Consider the following 12,451-nt stretch of genomic DNA (forward strand, 5'->3'; position numbering starts at 1 on the left):
GCCAGCTGTGGCCCAGTTCGTAGCATTTGAGCCAGAAGACCATGGATTCAAGTGCACTTGCAGAGACCTCAGTACTAAATCCAGGCTGATACTTTCAATACAGACTGAGGGAGTGCTGCACTGTCAGAGATACCTTTTTTTAATAAGCTGTTAAACTGTGGCCCACTGTACCCCTCTCGGGGAGATACAAAACTATTGGAAGAAGAGCACGGAGCTCTTCCAGGAATTCTCTCTTTACGTTTATCCCTCCACCAACATCATCAAAACAGATTGCTTGATCATTAGCACACTGCTGTTTGTGGGAGGTTGGGCTGTGTATAAATAGGCCTTGTTTCATACAAGAATGACTAGACTTCCAAAAATAAAAGGTACTTCAATGGCTGTACAATGCTTTGGGATGTCATGAGGTTATAAAAGGAGCTTTACAAGAGTGAGATTTTTTTAAACAAAATAAGTGTCTCTCAGCCAATCATCCTGCATTTGTTACACACCTAGATATTGGAAACTCTATCCTTACATATCGAAACAGATTTCATGCTGTCTGATAAGAGCATTGTTTTTCAGAAATGATACTAATTGATAGGGCCCAAGGAACATGACTCACCTTGAGAAACAGCTGGATGCTGACTGGAAGGATGAGATCAAACAAGTTGACCTTGCTATCCAAACCAGGATCTTGTGACGGATTGGGACCAATTTGACAAAATGATTGGCATTTGCACAGTGTATTTGGTGAATCACACACACACACACCAAGCCATGTAGTGTTCAAGCTTCATGGCATAATTTTAAACAAATTAACAGGCACCACTCAAAGCCTTTTAGCACAATTATACAAAGGAATGTTGTTGTTAAGAATAGCTTTTTATTTAAGACTAAAGTACAGGGGGAGCTGTCCAGGGTCTACTTTGCCAGAAGTACACCAACTCTCCTTTGATCTCTCTTACTAATAAAATGCTAAATTGCATTTCTCATGCCATTAAATAATCTCTGACAAAACTAAAACTTGTATCACTTCTTAAATATTTAAAAATATTTACACTTAAAAAAAAGTTATTTTTCGCTATGAAATCTTAAGGTGTGGCAAAGCATTTGTTCACACATTTCAAATAAACCCAGCAAATAGAGGATCATCTCTATATATGCAAATTTTCTGAACCCTGTACCAGACACAAAGGCCTCACATGCAACGGGGTGGTTGACTGATTTGGTAAGCTTGTGATTTTCCATTCAGCAAAGGAGTCCAATCAGGCAATTGTGCCTCTTTGAAAGAGCTATCTAATTAGATCGACTCCTTCCTGCTCTTTCCCTCCTTCAAATAATTACCAATTCCTTTTTCAAAGTTTCTGCTTCGATTGCCCTTTCTGGATGTGCATTCCAGATCATAACTTGCTGCGTTTAAAAAAAAATTCTCACCTCCTTTGGATCTTGCTAATTGTCTTAAATTGCTGTGCTCTGACTACCAAGCCCTCCCTTCACTGAAAATGGTCTCTCCCCATTTATTCTGTCAAAACGCCCTAATTTTGACTGCAATTTTCCACCTATTCACATCGAGGGATAAAATAAACTCCAAGCAACGCACCCATGAATCTTTGGTTAGTCATCCCCTTTATGAAGTCCCATGATGGCACACACAAGTTGGAGAAGAGGGGAGGAAGGTTGGGAATGATCTTCCCACTGGATGCTTTGGAATAAACAGATAAAAGTGCAATTGCTGAGTAAGTCTTGCCTGTGCTTTTTTTTTTTGGAACAGGCCAACTGCTGCCATAGGACAGAAAGCTCACTGGCCCTTTGTTCAACAGATTGTTTTCATAAAGCACTTAAAAGTTAAAAAAACAGCTTGTTCACAGATTTAAATCAGTGCTCATGGTCCAATGTTGCTACTGCAGAAAGGATCACAATTGCTCAATTTTGCAAAGTTCAGATTTGAAGATGATTACTTCAGTTCACGGCTTGACAGGTTTAGAATTGAAGTCTCTATGTACTGACAAAGACAGGGAACATTTGCATCTTTTGCATGAATGGAAGACCTGATGCAAGGTAGCTGCTGCGTTGCAAGTAATTTCACATAAAGCCCACTGTAGGTGACCAGCAACTGATAAGCTATTTCCTGTAATAAAGGAGAATAACAGAACTTGTAATAAAAATCATGTAAAAATGAAATGAATCAAAGTAAAAATATTATTGATCACTAGCCTAGGCTCAGTGGCAACACTCCCAAGATTTCTCAATGTGTTGCACAGACAACAAAGTACTTGTGGTATAGTCACTTTTGTAATGTAGCAAATGTGGCAGCTAGTTTTCCACACAGCAAATACCCTACAAATATGATAATGGCTAGATAATCTATCTCTTAGGTTTGAATTTCACACTCGCCCACCGATGGATTTTTAGGTTGGGGGTTGTTGTGGGGGGAGGAGGGGAGGGGAGTGGGGGGGGGGAGTGTGGGGGGGACCCTTTGGCTTCCTGCCTGCTTGACCTTGCAGTGATTTTACGATGGGGCCGGCAAGGCCTCTGACAGGCCACCCGCCCTTGCCCAAAATAGACCCTTAAGTGGCCAATTCCATTTCCTGCTCAGCCTCAATTTTTAGGCACGCGGGAGGATTGACCTGGCGTGGAGGAAGCCCAAAAATGAATGGGCTTATATCTCGGGTGGGTGGGGGTGGAGAGCCCCACCCCCCATCTGCCTTTGGGCACCCCCCCCTCCACCCCCTTAAGGTCTAGTGGCCACTGGATGTCCCTCCCCTCCGGTCTCTCCCCCAAAAATCTCAAAAATTTTCCACCCCACCCCAGGCCTTCCCTGCCCTCGTCACCCTGGAAGCCCCAAAACTTACCTTGCCGTCCGGTCCTGGGACTTAGGGTCTGGCATGCTGAAGCACTTCCTCTTCTGTCCATGGCAGCTCCTGTCGCTGCATGGATTAGAGAACTGCCAGCCAATCAGATTGACCGGCAGCTCTCTAAGGCGGGACTTCCTCCAGAGTGAGGGGCAGAAGTCCCGTCTGCAGCCAATTAATGCTTATTCGAGCATGAAATGGCTGTGGGGCAGTCAGAGTTGGCAGGGATATGTTCTGGGGATATGACTCTTCGAATGGTGGGAAGGGAAACTCCGCGATCCGAAATATTCAGGCCTCAGTGATGTTGGCCAACAATTTATATTTATATATTTTCCTTTAATGTAATGAAACATCCTAAGGGGCTTCACAGGAGCATTATAAAACAAAATATGGCACCGAGCCACATAAGGTGATATTAGGTCAGATAATTTAGAGCTCAATGAAAGGGGTGGGTTTTAAGGAGCATCTTGGCAGAAGTTAAGGCACAGGCACCAGAGTTTTGGATGACCTCAAGTTTTTGGAGGGTAGAATGTGGGAGACCAGCCAGGATGCATGAGAAGTACTCGGAAACCTTAAGCATTACACGGTAAGGAAGGATGGCGTTGCAATTATTGTGGATCAGCACTACTTTTGTGCAGCGATTTGAAAATTGGTACTTTACCGCAACGCAATAACTTGCATTTATATGGCACCTTTAATGTAGATAAATATTTCTAGAAACCTTACCAAACAAAATTTGACACCAAGCCACAGAAGTAGAATTAGGACAGCTGACTAAAAGCTTGGTCAAAGAGATTGGTTTTCAGAAGCGATTTAAAGAAGGCAAGAGATGTAGAGAGGTGGAGAGGTTTACAGAAGGAACTCCAGACTTGGGCCTAAACAGTTGAAGGCACAGCTCGGGCATAGGAAATTGAGGATGCATAAGAGATCAAAACACTACAGTTGGTAATGCATTAATGTAAATACAATACCTGAGCTGTGCCTTTAGGCACCAGGCATGTCAATGTGTTAAAGACATGCTGTGTTTGTTGATTGCCATTGCTGCGAGAGTCCTCATTATCCCCTGATAATAATGGAGTCTCTTCAGACTGTGCCTGCATGTTGTTCAGGGGACTGACTTGATTTGTTTCAATAACGATGCAGAGGTGGCCCAGCTTCTGATTCAAAAGGCACTGTTGATGAAAAACACTAACAGTTAAATGGATACACAGTACATGAAGGATAAAGTGCTCCTTATTTGGTTACCTTATATAAAACAGGAGTAGGCCTTTCGAATCTGTTCTGCCATTTGATTGGATCATGGTTGATCTGTAGGTCAACTCCATTTACATGGCTTAGCTCCTTACCCAACAAAAATCTATCCACTCAACTTTTAAAGATCCAATTAACCCTTACATCCACAGCTTTTGGGGGAAGAGAGTTCTAGATTTTCACTACATTGTGTGAAGAAGCTCTTTGTGACATCACCCCAGAATACTCTGACTTAAAATGTGCCATTGTTCTGGACTTGTCCCACCAGAGCAAATAGTTTCTCTCTATCAACCCTATCAAATCCTTTAATCATCGAAACACCTCAATGAGATCAATCGGTAGCCTTCTATACTCATTTACACTTGAGTAACTCTTCAACCACAATTTTCTTCACTGCCTTTCTCGCGTTCAAATTCAATGTTGCACTTCAAAAGCGTCAATAATATAAAAAAAGCTGTTCAAAGCAAATTGCCAAATGGAACGTTAAAAGTGTGCTGTAATAGAATGTTGGCACAGATTCTCTGGCAAGTCCACTAAATGCTGATTCAGCTGCTCAGCTGGACCGACTTGCTGAACAAGCAGCAACAGAAAAAGAATAAAAAAGGCTGGACAGAGAGGTATGAAATAAATCAGTCAACAGCCTGAAACAGGCATAAAACAACAGGATGGAGATGGATGTTCATTTGTCATTCCCAAGGTTAAAAAAAAGTTGATAAAAACAAAAAACTGCGGTTGCTGGAAATCCAAAACAAAAACAGAATTACCTGGTAAAGCTCAGCAGGTCTGGCAGCATCGGCGGAGAAGAAAAGAGTTGACGTTTCGAGTCCTCATGACCCCTCCACAGAACTGAGTGAATATAAGGAGAGGGGTGAAATATAAGCTGCTTTAAGGTTGGGGGGGGTGGGGGGGGAAGAAAAGTTGGGGGGTGGTATGGTTGTAGGGACAAGCAAGCATTGATAGGAGCAGATAATCAAAAGATGTCACAGACAAGAGAACAAAGAGGTGTTGAAGGTGGTGATATTATTTAAATGAATGTGCCAATTAAGAATGGGTGGTAGGGCACTCAAGGTATAGCTCTAGTGGAGGTGGGGTGGAAAGACTAGCAGGGCATAAAAGATTTAAAAATAATGGAAATAGGTGGGAAAAGAAAAATCTATATAAATTATTGGAAAAAACAAAAGGAAGGGGGAAGAAACAGAAAAGGGGTGGGGATGGAGGAGGGAGTTCAAGATCTAAAGTTGTTGAATTCAATATTCAGTCCGGAAGGCTGTAAAGTGCCTAGTCGGAAGATGAGGTGCTGTTCCTCTAGTTTGCATTGGGCTTCACTGGAACAATGCAGCAAGCATTGGGAGCAACGAATGCAATAGACTAAGTTGGGGGAAATGCAAGTGAAATGCTGCTTCACTTGAAAGGAGTGTTTGGGCCCTTGGACAGTGAGGAGAGAGGAAGTGATGGGGCAGGTGTTGCATCTTTTGCGTGGGCATGGGGTGGTGCCAAAGGAGGGGGTTGAGGAGTAGGGGGTGATGGAGGAGTGGACCAGGGTGTCCCGGAGGGAACGATCCTATGGAATGCTGCCGGGGGGGGTGAAGGGAAGATGTGTTTGGTGGTGGCATCATGCTGGAGTTGGCAGAAATGGCGGAGGATGATCCTTTGAATGCGGAGGCTGGTGATAAGTGAGGACAAGGGGGACCCTATCATGTTTCTGGGAGGGAGGAGAAGGCGTAAGGGCGGATGCGCAGGAGATGGGCCGGACATGGTTGAGGGCCCTGTCAACGATGTTTCGATGATTACTTCGGTGCTGCTTCATGCTCTCGTCGGGACTTGGAAAAATTTTATTAATTTTGCTTCCAATCCCCACCCCTCCATCATTTTCACTTGGTCCATCTCTGACACTTCCCTTCCCTTCCTTGACCTCTCTGTCTCAATCTCTGGTGATAGACTGTCCACCAATATCCATTACAAGCCTACCGACTCCCACAGCTACCTCGACTACAGCTCCTCACACCACGCTTCCTGTAAGGACTCCATCCCATTCTCTCAGTTCCTTCGCCTCCGTCGCATCTGTTCTGATGATGCTACCTTCAAAAACAGTTCCCCTGACATGTCCTCCTTCTTCCTTAACTGAGGTTCTCCACCCCCGGTCGTTGACAGTGTCCGGCCCATCTCCTGCGTATCCACCCTCATACCTTCTCCTCCCTCCCAGAAACATGATAGGGTCCCCCTTGTCCTCACTTATCACCCCACCAGCCTTCGCATTCAAAGGATCATCCTTCGCTTTTTCCACCAACTCCAGCATGATGCCACCACCAAACACATCTTCCCTTCACCCTCCCTGATGGCATTCCGTAGGGATCATTCCCTCTGGGACACCCTGGTCCATTCCTCCATCACCCCCTACTCCTCAACCCCCAACTATGGCATCTCCCCATGCCCACGCAAAAGATGTAACACCTGCCCCTTCACTTCCTCTCTCCTCACTGTCCAAGGGCCCAAACACTCCTTTCAAGTGAAGCAACATTTCACTTGCATTTCACCCAACTTAGTCTACTGCATTCGTTGCTCCCAATGCGGTCTGCTCTGCATTGGAGAGACCAAACGTAAACTGGGCAACGGCTTTGCAGATCACCTGCTGTCTGTCCGCAAGAATGACCCAAACCACCCTGTCGCTTGCCATTTTAACACTCCACCCTGTTCTCTTGCCCACATGTCTTTCCTTGGCTTGCTACATTGTTCCAGTGAAGCCCAACGCAAACTAGAGGAACAGCACCTCATCTTCCGACTAGGTACTTTACAGCCTTCCGGACTGAATATTGAATTCAACAACTTTAGGTCTTGAACTCCCTCCTCCATCCCCACCCCTTTTCTGTTTCTTCCCCCTTCCTTTTGTTTTTTCCAATACTTTATATAGGTTTTTCTTTTCCCACCTATTTCCATTATTTTTAAATCTTTTATGCCCTGCTAGTCTTTCCACCTCACCCCCACTAGAGCTGTACCTTGAGTGCCCTAGAATCCATTCTTAATTAGCACATTCGTTTAGATATCACCACCTTCAACACTTCTGTGTTCTTCTGTTCTTTTGTCTGTGACATCTTTTGATTATCTGCTCCTATCACTGCTTGCTTGTCCCTACAACCACACCACCCCCCCACTTTTCTGCACCCCCCACCTTAAACCAGCTTATATTTCACCCCTCTCCTTATATTCACTCAGTTCTGTGGAAAGGTCATGAGGACTCAAAACATCAACTCTTTTCTTCGCCAATGCTGCCAGACCTGCTGAGTTTTTCCAGATAATTCTGTTTTTGTTAAAAAAAAGTTGTCTTTATTTGCAAGAGGAAAAATAAACCAATCACTACCTGAAGTCCAGAACGTGTCTGATGTCTTTCTTCCAGTAGGGAAGTGAGTCTCCCCTCACACTCCTTAACATCAAAATACATGAAGCAGAGCTGATTGTTTGTCAAGGAATAAAAGCTGTTACTTGTTTCACTGTATCAATATGGATTATCCACCAACATACAAAATCAACTGAAGAAGGATGTGGTTCAGCTCATTTAATTTACTCTTCCCAGCTTACTAACTCTGCCAGTGGCTTATCACAACTCTGTAGCGTTCACTTGAAAGTGGAAACAGGATCTCTGTCACATCCAAGGCAGGGACACCCGTGAAATCAACGAATGATACAACACAGAATGAGGCCTTTCAGCCTATTATGCTTGCATCAGCTCTAACATCTACCCATTTCGTCCAGCTTGACTACTCTTTCATCATAGCCCTGCAAACCTTTACTTTATAATTTACATGCTCAGTTCCCTTCTTAAAGTTATTATTGAATCTGCTTCCTTTCAGGCATTGCATTCCACATTATCGTAATTTGATATGTTAAAAATAAAGTCTCCACATCTCATCTCAGCTTCTCTTGCTAATTACCTTAAATCTGTCTTCTGCTACTGGAAAGGGATTTCTCTTATATACTCTATCAAAACCCCACATGATTGTGAATAACTATCAAATCTCCCATAACTTTCTCTGAACTGAGAATAATCCCAGCTGCTCTCATCTTTCTACGTAACTGAAGACCCTCCCTGGTACCATTGTTAAGTGTCTCAAACTTTCTCCACTCAGCCATTACAGGATTAAATAACGAAGCCTTTCTAATTTCTGAGAAGGATACATGAAGCATACTCATGCAATACTTTGTAGCATCCAATACTCCAACTAAAATGTTGTGCTTCATGAGGTTCTCATTGGCCCAGATGAGACGCATATCTGTGTTTACATTAATCTGTAAAATAGATTTAGTTACATTTTCAAAAGAGAACAACACTTCAGCCAGCATTTCAGTCTCTAGTCCAACATCAGCTATGCTTTCTGCTAAATATTTCTTGTATTTACATGAATTTGGGAACTAAGGGTTCAACCCTGTGAAAACCAAAATGTTCAGGCAATCTGTTCAATAATTAAAAGGAGGTAGAAATTACTATTGGTGGTTAATTCCCTGCTGTGTTTAGCGTTGGCCATGAATCAGTGTGTTCCACTCATGCGGTGACTTCAACTGCATCATCGATGCGGCTGGACGATCCGGCAGGGCCGACAGCAGATTGGACGCTACGTCCAGATCCCTGATGGAAACAGTTAAGGATGCCAAGCTGCACGACGTCTTCAGCAACCCTGCAGATGGAGTGCAGCGTGGATACACCTGGTCGCGGCCTGACGGGTCCGTCTGTTCCAGGATAGATTTCCTGTTTGTGTCCCGTGCGTTCACAGTCAGATCCACCGACGTCAAGCCGGTGTTCTTCTCTGACCACTGCCTCATACTGGCTGACTGTCACTTAGAGAAGGACCAGACGGTTGGCAGGGGGGCATGGAAACTAAACGTGAAACTGCTGACCCCAGAGAACATTGCGGAGCTCAAGAGGGATTACAATGGTTGGAGAACCATGAAACCCCACTTTGAGTCACTGACACACTGGTGGGAAGCGATCAAGGGAAACATCAAGAGGTTTATCATCCTCAAAGGCACCCAGAAAGCTAGAAAGGAACAGAGGGAAATGTCCTGACTCCAGAAAAACATGCAGAACCTGCTCTGGCTGCGGTCGATGGGGGTCGATGTCAAGGAGGAACTCCAAGAGGTGAAGAGCCAGCAAGCCTCGCTCTTTGCCTCAGAGGCCTCCAAGATCATCTTCTGTTCCAGAGTCCGCTCCGTGGAGCAGGATGAGACGTGCTCACGTTTCTTCTTCCAAAAGGTACACAGAGAGAGTTCTGTGATCAGCAGCCTGAAGGAAGAAGACGGCTCAGTTAAGTCATTGCAATCTGACATTTTGAGGATCAGCAAATCCTTCTATGCCGGATTGTATGACGTGAAGCCCACAGACAGCACGGCCTCGCAGTCCTTCCTGTCCTCTATCACGGAGGTCTTAGACGACAGTACACGGGAGAGTCTGGACAAAGCGCTAACTCCTGACGAACTGACTGAGGCCCTTGAGTCCTTCGAGAAGAGTAAAACTCCCGGAAGCGACGGCTTGCCAGCGGAGTTGTTTTCGGCTCTGTGGGACTGGATCGGCCCAGACCTGCTAGAAGTGTACGAGAGTATGCTCCTGGCCGGCAGTATGTCAGAATCCATGAGGAAAAGCATCATCACCCTCATCTACAAGCACAAGGGGGATAGGGAGGAAATTAGAAATTGGCGACCCATTTCACTGTTGAATGTGGACTATAAAATTCTGTCCAAGGTCATCGCCAATCGAGTCAAATCCGCTCTGCAATTAGTGATCCACCCTGACCAGACCCGCACTGTGCCGGGCAGGAAGATCTCTGACAGCCTCGTGCTGCTCAGGGATATGATTGCCTATGTACAGGACAGGGGTGTGGATACCTGCCTCATCAGCCTGGATCAGGAGAAGGCCTTTGACAGAATATCGCACACCTTCATGGTGGATGTGCTCTCCAAAATGGGATTTGGGGAGGGAATTCGCAATTGGACCCAACTGCTCTACACTAACATCAGTAGTGCAGTCTCGATCAATGGGTGGGAATCAGATAGCTTTCCTATTAAATCTGGAGTCAGGCAGGGCTGCCCTCTCTCGCCTGTTCTTTTCGTGTGTTGCATAGAACCCTTTGCTGAGTCCATCAGGAAGGATCCGGGCATAAGAGGAGTGACGATCCCAGGCAGTGGAGGCACTCAGGTCAAAGTCTCCCTGTGCATGGACGACGTCGCCGTCTTCTGCTCGGACCCGCTGTCGGTGCACAGACTGATCCGCATCTGCGACCAGTTCGAACTGGCATCGGGAGCCAAGGTAAATCGTGGGAAGAGCGAGGCCATGTTCTTTGGGAACTGGGCTGACCAATCCTTTGTCCCCTTCACTGTCAGGGTTGATGGCCTGAAGATGCTGGGTATATGGTTTGGAGGGACCAGGGCACGGGTTAGAAACTGGAAGGAGCGAGTGTCTATGGTGAAAAGGAAACTGGGCGTGTGGGAGCGACGCTCCCTCTCCATTGCGGTTAAGAACCTGGTCATCAGGTGTGAGGCACTCTCGCTGTTGCTGTACGTGGCGCAGGTCTGGCCCATTCCACACTCCTGTGTGGTGGCGATCACCCGAGCCATCTTCTGCTTTATCTGGAGGTCGAAAATGGATCGTGTCCGCAGGGACACGATGTACAAGCCTCTAGATAAAGGGGGACAAAATGTGCCCAACATCGCCCTCATACTGATGGCCACCTTTGTGTGCGGCTGCATCAAGCGGCGCGTAGACCCTCAGTATGCAAACACCAAATGTCACCACATGCTGAGGTTCTACCTGTCCCCGGTGTTGCGAAGGATGGGTCTGGCCACGCTGCCGCAGAACGCTCCAAGTAGTTGGACCGTGCCGTACCACCTGTCCCTCGTGGGAAAATTTATGCAGAGAAACACCTTCGACCACAAGTCCATCAGGCAGTGGTCGGCACGTAACGTCTTAAAGGCCCTGAGGGAAAAGGAGAGGGTGGATCCTGTGGGATGGTTCCCTGAGCAGACTGACAAAGTCATTTGGCAGAATGCCTCATCACCAGAACTTTCCAACAAATACCAAGATGTAGCTTGGCTGGTGGTGAGAAAGGCCCTCCCTGTAAGATCCTTCCTACACGCCAGGAGTCTCACCCCCTCTGCAAATTGCCCTCGAGGTGGCTGTGGTGGGGAAGAGACCGTGGTTCACCTCCTTGTAGATTGTGTCTTTGCGAAGAAGGTCTGGAGAGAGATGCAGTGGATTCTGTCGAGGTTCATCCCGAGCAGTTCTGTGACAGAGGACTCTGTGCTCTACGGGCTGTTCCCAGGGACACACACCGAGACAAACATCAACTGCAGCTGGAGGATCATCAACTCGGTCAAAGACGCTCTTTGGTCTGCCCGAAACTTGTTGGTTTTCCAGCACAAAGAGTTGTCCCCGACCGAGTGTTGCAGACTGGCACATTCCAAGGTCCAGGACTACGTGCGGAGGGACACAGTTAAGCTTGGGGCAGCCGCCGCAAAGGCGCAATGGGGAAGGGTCGCTGCCTAAGACCTTTCTGCCACAGTGCACTGGGGGACTGGGAACTGTAAAGAGCCCCTCAGTCTGTGCAGATTAAAATGAATGTCTGCCAATGATTGAAATATTCATTGTTTGTTCTGATACACCTTGTGATTCATGTTGTAAAACTTGAACCTGTTTGTATTTTTGTAATGGTGATTTGAAATGGTTCGAAATGTTTTTGAAGATTTATGAATAAAGTATATTTTTGCAAAAAAAAAATCAGTGTGTTCCACTCATGATCCAGAGTCAGGAGGTCAAAGGTTCAAGTCCCAATCGAGAGACTTGGGGTGCATAATCTAGGCTGGTGATGCACTGTCAGAGATGCTGTTTTGCATGAGATGTTAAATCGATGCCTCATCAGCCTTCTCAGGTGGGTGTGAAAGATCCCACAGCCAGCATTTTGAAGAAGAGAAGAAGAGCGCAGAGTTATCCTCTGATGATCTGGTCAATATTTATCCCTCGATCAACATCACTGAAGAATCATCTAGTCATTATCACATTGCTATTTGTGGGAGCTCGCTGTGCAAGCACTCTGTAACAGTGACAGTGCTTTAAAAAGTACTTCATTGGTTGTAAAGCACTTTGGAATGTTCAGAGGTTGTGAAAGGCTCTGCACAAATGCAAGTTCTTTTCTTAGTCTCTGCATCCCTTGCTGTGAAGGCAGGTGGTTAATGTGCTTCAAGCGGTGCTTCTACGAATTTGCTTTCTATGCCTACCTTACCTACAGGGATAAACCTCGGCATATACAAGATCAGAAGCCCGTACGTGGAAATCTGCTGCCCTAACCATTGAATGGTCAGCGTGACAAATGTAACTTTGTTTCATT

General features: G+C 45.9%; 1 protein-coding gene across 8 annotated transcripts in view; it reads right to left on the reverse strand.

Annotated features, from left to right (window-relative positions):
* Positions 1 to 845: 845 nt before the first annotated feature.
* Positions 846 to 12,451, reverse strand: part of LOC121291606 (transmembrane protein 268) — a 38,466-nt gene continuing 26,860 nt past the window's right edge. For 7 of the 8 annotated variants that reach the window (XM_041213046.1, XM_041213041.1, XM_041213045.1 and 4 more), the window contains 4 exons: positions 8,256 to 8,366; positions 7,441 to 7,530; positions 3,806 to 4,006; positions 846 to 2,110 (listed from right to left, as the gene is read on the reverse strand). In XM_041213046.1, the coding sequence (XP_041068980.1) occupies positions 1,937 to 2,110; positions 3,806 to 4,006; positions 7,441 to 7,530; positions 8,256 to 8,366 (576 nt within the window). In that variant the 3' untranslated portion in view covers positions 846 to 1,936. The remainder of the gene's footprint in view (positions 2,111 to 3,805; positions 4,007 to 7,440; positions 7,531 to 8,255; positions 8,367 to 12,451) is intronic. The other variant, XM_041213047.1, reaches the window with a different exon arrangement.

The sequence above is a fragment of the Carcharodon carcharias genome, chromosome 19 (genome assembly GCF_017639515.1).
Source record: "Carcharodon carcharias isolate sCarCar2 chromosome 19, sCarCar2.pri, whole genome shotgun sequence".
Lineage (NCBI taxonomy): Eukaryota > Metazoa > Chordata > Chondrichthyes > Lamniformes > Lamnidae > Carcharodon > Carcharodon carcharias.